The 5,866-nt window shown below is 54.5% G+C and overlaps 1 protein-coding gene across 1 annotated transcript; it reads left to right on the forward strand.

The window, feature by feature from the left end:
* The first annotated feature begins 601 nt into the window (after positions 1-601).
* On the forward strand, positions 602-5,079 carry LOC142361433 (fucose-1-phosphate guanylyltransferase-like). Its single transcript, XM_075421417.1, has 4 exons — positions 602-680; positions 803-970; positions 2,250-2,342; positions 3,175-5,079. Exons 1-4 carry the CDS (start codon positions 602-604, stop codon positions 4,623-4,625), a joined length of 1,791 nt encoding a protein of 596 aa, XP_075277532.1. The 3' UTR covers positions 4,626-5,079.
* The last annotated feature ends 787 nt before the right edge of the window (positions 5,080-5,866 follow it).

Genomic DNA, 5,866 nt, shown 5'->3' on the forward strand with positions numbered 1-5,866 from the left:
TCCCGCCGAGGTCAGCCCAGCCGCTGCCAGCAAGGAGACCTCCACGTAAAGCCAAGAGCAGAGGCGTCGTCCCAACCACGCCGCCCGCGCTGCGCACGGACAGGCCCCCGACCGCGGGCCAGGGCTCTGCGGGCCGCGCTGCTTCGGAGCCTCTTCCCGCCCCTCGCAGCAGCCGGGCTCCACCCTGGCTCAGCCACGCTCCCCCGGCCAGCGGAACGCTGCGTGTGGGGGTGCGGGACACCGGGGCGGGGCGGGGCGGAGCAGGCGGACGGACCCCGCGTCTCTGCGCTGTCGTTACTGACTGGGGCGGTCGCCGCCGCGCCGCAGGACACCTCAGGCCGGCCCGGCAGCAGCGCAGCCCCCCGTCCGCCCCTCACCTCCCGCCAGCGGCCGGCGGCCACCGCCAACCGCGGGCCGCGGGACGCGTGACGGCTCCCCCTCTGCCGCCAACCGCGGGCCGCGGGACGCGTGACGGCTCCCCCTCTGCCTTCCCGCGCCCCGCCCCTCCCGGCCCCGCGCACGCCCCGCCCCGCCCCACGCCGCGCTTCCGGGTCGGGCGCTGACGGTGCGCCCCGCCCCGCCCCGCGGGCCCGGCCCGGCCATGGCGGCGGCGGGGGAGCGCGGCGCGGCGCGGCGGGAGGCCACGGGCCGGCGGCTGGCGCGGTTCGCCGCGCTCCGAGGTGGGGCGGCCCCGGGGCGAGCAGCCGGGGCGGGGTCCCGGGGGCCGGGGGCTGCTCGGGCTCGGCCCGCCGGCTGGGGGGGGGTCCCGCCTCGCCTGACGCCGCGCGCGCTGTGCCCGCAGGGAAGGCCGCCCGCCCCGGCCACTTCTGGGACGTCGTGGCGGTGACGGCGGCCGACGCGGAGCAGGCGCTCCCCTACCGGCGGCAGCTGGCGGAGAAGCTGAGCAGGAAGGAGCTGCCGCTGGGCGCCCGGTACCACGTCTTCGCGGACCCGCCCGGACCGAAGATCGGTGGGGTCCCGGGGCCGCGGGAGGGGGTGGGGGGGGGGGGGTGTGCAGGCCGGGCCGCTGCGGTGCCTGCTCGGGCCGCTGCGGGGCGCTGCGGGGCCCGGCGCCTCGCGCGCACGGCGGGCACGTGTGCTGGCACGCGGGGCGGGCCGCGGCGTGCGAGTAGCGCGTGCCTAGCGCTGACGTCATGCTGTGACGTCATGATGCACCGTTGCTGTCGGTCGGAAGCAGGCCTGGCGCTGGCGCTGGTGGGTGCGGGGGCTCCCAGCGCGGGTGGGCCCGCAGCACCGGCCGGGCCGCAGGCGAGGGCACGGTGCCCCCACGAGCGTGTCGCTGCAGGCCGGCGGCGCGGCGTGGCGTGGCGCGGCCGCTCCGTGGGCGCGGTGCAGGTTCAGCTGGGCCGTTGCGCTCCCCGTCGTGACGCCAGGGCCCGTGGCGTGGCTGGAGCGGGCGCGTGTTGGCGGGGCTTTCCCGCGCCTGTCGCGCGGGGCGCGGAGCGTCGCTGACCGGTGGGTTTGCGCCCCGCGCTGCCCGCCCTAGCCCGTGGTTTGAGTAGTCCCGGTGTGTTTTAGCGTAGCACCCGGTGTGCAGCGGAAGCCGGGAGGAAAGCGGTCAGGCCGCCCGCGGCATCCCCTGGGGCTGCTGGTGCCTGCGCGCGCAGGCGGGACAGCGCTGTCGGCAGCGCAGAGCGACAGGCAGAGGTGGATCTTCAGCCATCCAGCAATCTTGGGGAGTGGGGGGAGCGCCTGAAAACATCCCGAGCCGGTTCCTCGTGTCCTGCGTTGTAAATGGCCAAAGTTCTTTGGAACTTTTTTTGTCATTGGTGGAGCTCCGGGTGAGGGGTTTGTGCGGCTGAGTTACGGCCTGCGGGGATGGCGGGAGGTTCCGGCGCTGGGGCCGGCCGGAGGGCGGCGGGGAGGGGAGGACAGGGCGTTTTCCCACGAGCTGCCTGCTCGAGATGCCCTCCCCGCTGAGCGCAGGAGGCTCCCAAAGCAGCGGGTTTGTCAGCTGCGGAACCGCAGAGACCCTGCCGTCAGAGCTGGCTGAGGACCTTTCAGATATCCGTGCATCTGGTGACACTCGGTTTGTTTAAGAGATCGCATCGGCAGTCGTAAGGACTTTCTTGAAAATTAGTGACAACCTATTTTCTAAAGCAGAAGGCAGCGTTTAAATCTTGCTGCCTGGTCTCCCTGCCGCCGCACCAGATCCCAGTGTGCTTCACATGGCAGTGCAGGTGTTATTGATGCTCTTTTCAGCAGATATTAAAAGTCGTTTTCTTTAGGAAATGGTGGATCAACACTTCATGCTCTTCAATGCTTGGAAGATCTCTATGGTGATAAGTGGACTTCTTTTATTGTGCTGCTGATTCATTCTGGTAAATTCTCTTTTATGTTTCACACTCTGAAGTCATACCTCCCCTTTTTTTTTTTCCTGAAAATAATGTGATGTCAGAGAAGGAGTCAGAGGTCTGGAAGACAGTTCCCGCAGAAGAGTAATCCAAAGTGTGTCTGGTCTGGTCATTTGAATTTCGATCGATACTTCAGGCACTTCAGCTGTTTGATCAAACAGTGGAGAAAGTAGTGGCATTCAGAGTATCTGAATTCAGATTCCGCCTTGAAACACCCATTTAGGGAGCATGGCCCTCTCTGCAGGGGACCTAGGGCTCCTCGCAACCAGAGGCGGGCTGGGTGCTTGCCTGCTTACCCAGTTGGAACGCTTCCAAAAGGGGCATCCGTCCTGCAGGGGAGAAAGAAGCCGGGCAATAACAAATCACCTGAGCAAACCACTGCTTGTTTGACTGACGTCTGACTTTAAATTCCCGGCAGGGGGGTGGGGGTCCTCCTTTTCCTCAAGCGAAAAGCAGGCGTCGTGTGCTTGCTTCACTGTAGCTATAGACAAGTGGTCCATAACTCCAGCTCTGAAGCAAACTAAAGATAATGAAATCAACCACAGTTTTAATATGAGGTATTTAAGGCCTGCTAAATTTTGGACATAAGGTCAGATCTGCTTTTACAAATGTTTAAAGAAGAATGATTGATGATTTTTTTTATACCTCGCATTTTCTGAGGAATACTTAGAATATGTCCAAGCTGGGGGGGGCGGGGGGTGTTACACCTTTGTGTATGTGTAAAATAGGTGCATAGGTGTAGTTTTTGCTCACTTATATACTGTGTCTCTGTATAATTGAAAATGTCTTTTTCTTCAAGGTGGTTACAGTCAACGTTTACCAAATGCAAGTGCCCTGGGAAAGATTTTCACAGCTTTGCCTTTTGGCAATCCCGTTTACCAGATGCTGGAACTGAAGCTCGCCATGTACATTGATTTTCCTAGTCACATGAAACCAGGAATTCTCATTACGTGTTCAGACGACATCGAACTTTACAGCACTGGAGTTGCAGAAGCTGTCACGTTTGATAAACCTGGGTTTACGGCGTTAGCTCACCCTTCAGATTTGACAGTTGGGACCACTCATGGAGTGTTTGTTTTAGATCCGTCCAGTTTTTCAGGAAAAGGAGGACTTGAGTACACGTCTTGCCATCGTTTCCTGCACAAGCCTGATATTGAGACGATGCGGCAGTGTGGCGCGGTGTGCGTTAGGGGGAATTCTCAGCCGAGTTCCTCTGGAGGCCACAGTGACTCAGAGATGGACTTGGAGTGTGTGTATACAGACAGTATATTTTACATGGATCACAGCACTGCAAAACAGTTATTGACATTTTATAAGCAGATGGGCTCTCTTTGCTGTGAAATAGACGTATATGGTGACTTCCTCCAGGCCCTGGGACCCAGAGCCACTCAGGATTACATAAAAAATACAAGTAATGTCACTGAAGAGGAATCACAGTTGGTAGCAGTATGGGAGAAGCTGTACTCTCTTCTGAAGGGAACCGCGCTTAACGTTATAGTCTTAAACAACTCTAAGTTCTACCACATTGGAACTACCCAGGAGTACTTGTTTCACTTCACATCTGATAGCAACCTGAAATTTGAGCTTGACTTACTGTCTGTGGCTTTTAGCATCTTTTCTGACGACGCAGCTGAGACCCTGGGTCAGTCAGCAAGTATCGTTCAAAGCATACTTGAGCCCGGGTGTCTCATAGGACCTGGGTCCGTTATTGAGTACTCTCGGATTGGCCCTGAAGTCTCAGTAGGGAAGAAAAGCATCATTAGTGGAGTGTGCGTAAATTTTAAAGTAGACATACCTGCGAACTGCTTTCTGAGTTCATTAAGTATAAAAATTAACAATCAAGTAAAGTATGTAAGTATGGTGTTTGGTGTAGAAGATGACTTGAAAAAAGGTGTGAAGTTGTTGTCAGATACGCATTCCCTCCAGTTTTTTGGAGTCAGCTTGCTAGAATGCTTGGACCTCTGGGGTGTCACGGTTTCAGACCAGCTCTTCTCCGGTGAGCACGCACGTTTGAGGCTGTGGACTGCTAGGATTTTTCCTGTTTGTTCCACTTTAAATGAATCGGTTAGAATGTCGTTAAAAATGTTAGATTCTGTGCAGCACATGTCAGCCCTTAAACTGGATGGCTTCAAGCTCGTGTCTGTTGAAGAAATGCTCACCTACAAAGATGTAGAAGACATGTTGAAGTTTAGGAAGCAAATTTATGATGAAATCTGTCTGCAAGAACCAAAAGAGAAGTCTGGTTTGTAGAAGGAATGGTACTTGAACAAATTTCCCGTTTCCGTTTGTGGATGGTTGATTACTTCCCAGCTTGTAGAAATCACAAGGGAAAATTACACAGATCTTTGATTTCATTGAAGTAGAAATAATGAAATTTCATTAACGTTGTTGTTGTAGCATAACATAAATAATGCAGCAAATACAGATAAACTATTCTTTTGATGAAAGAAGTAATGAAATATTTCAGATCTCTGAAAACACTAATTGGTATGCAGGTTATTATGTTTTTTCGTCTTTGAGAACAAATTAATTAGAAATGTGACTGAAAACTGCTTTAAAAGTTTTTCAGAGTAGAACATTAGCTCCAGCAAAATGGAATGATATAGCAATAACTTATGTTTCTCTCTTTTCATGCTGCCTTCTTACAGTACTGCTTCAAATAGGTAGACATAAATTTATTAAAAGTACTTTGTAAATCAAGACATTCTGTCTTAACACATCAGTCATTTTCTTTCCCTGTTTTTTGTTTTCATTTTGTAATGTTTTTGTACTTTATTGCTTTTCATCAAAGAGATTTGCTTGAGAGATCGTTCTTTGCCTTGTGACTAATAATATTGGGGTGAAAACGTGGCATCAAGACATACTGTTTATTTGGTTTTTTACTGTTACTCGTTTGGAAGCTGGCAGTTTGATTGGGCAGCTACCAACTTCTTGTTATCCACAGATTTACTGATGTGTGCCACATGAAAACCTACGTTTCGTATTTCTCTGAACTGAGCTGTCGGGGTCCTTGGGGGGATGCTTAATCCTCGTGCCGACCAGTGGAGCAGACAACAGAGAGGTCGACTGTTGTGAGTGGGAGCACGATGCGCAGCTTCCGAGCAGCACACGATAGCTAGTCTCTCTTCCCCTTCTCCACCCCTTACGGATGGAGGTGTCCCTTTGCTGCTAGTGCAGGTGCCAAAGGTCCAGCTCCAAATAGAGAAGTATGCTTTTTGTACTCTGTTCTGGCCTGATGGAAAAGCAGAGTGCTGTTTCTGTGTGTACAACTTTAAATGTACTTTTCTCTGTTCCCTCTTCCCCACCCTCCTTTTTTAAAAACGCAGGCGGTGTCACAGCAGGTCATGCCGGTGCTCCGTCTAGCCCTGTCCGCAAGCCTGTCCAATTCTGTGCCCCTCTGTTTTCAGCAGCTCGTTACGTGAACAATCAGTATATACCTCAGTACTGCAAGGTCAAAAAAGCTCGGTCACACAAAGTTTATATTCAGACAC

This window comes from Opisthocomus hoazin, chromosome 5, assembly GCF_030867145.1.
Source record: "Opisthocomus hoazin isolate bOpiHoa1 chromosome 5, bOpiHoa1.hap1, whole genome shotgun sequence".
Taxonomy (NCBI): Eukaryota; Metazoa; Chordata; class Aves; order Opisthocomiformes; family Opisthocomidae; genus Opisthocomus; species Opisthocomus hoazin.

What these genes read in the sequence shown, in the direction of transcription:
- LOC142361433 (XM_075421417.1), top strand. Translation starts at nt 602, where the DNA reads ATGGCGGCGGCGGGGGAGCGCGGCGCGGCGCGGCGGGAGGCCACGGGC. An exon ending in GCGGTTCGCCGCGCTCCGAG is followed by an intron (nt 681 to 802) that starts GTGGGGCGGCCC and finishes CTGTGCCCGCAG; the next exon opens with GGAAGGCCGCCCGCCCCGGC. An exon ending in TGTGCTGCTGATTCATTCTG is followed by an intron (nt 2,343 to 3,174) that starts GTAAATTCTCTT and finishes TTTTTCTTCAAG; the next exon opens with GTGGTTACAGTCAACGTTTA.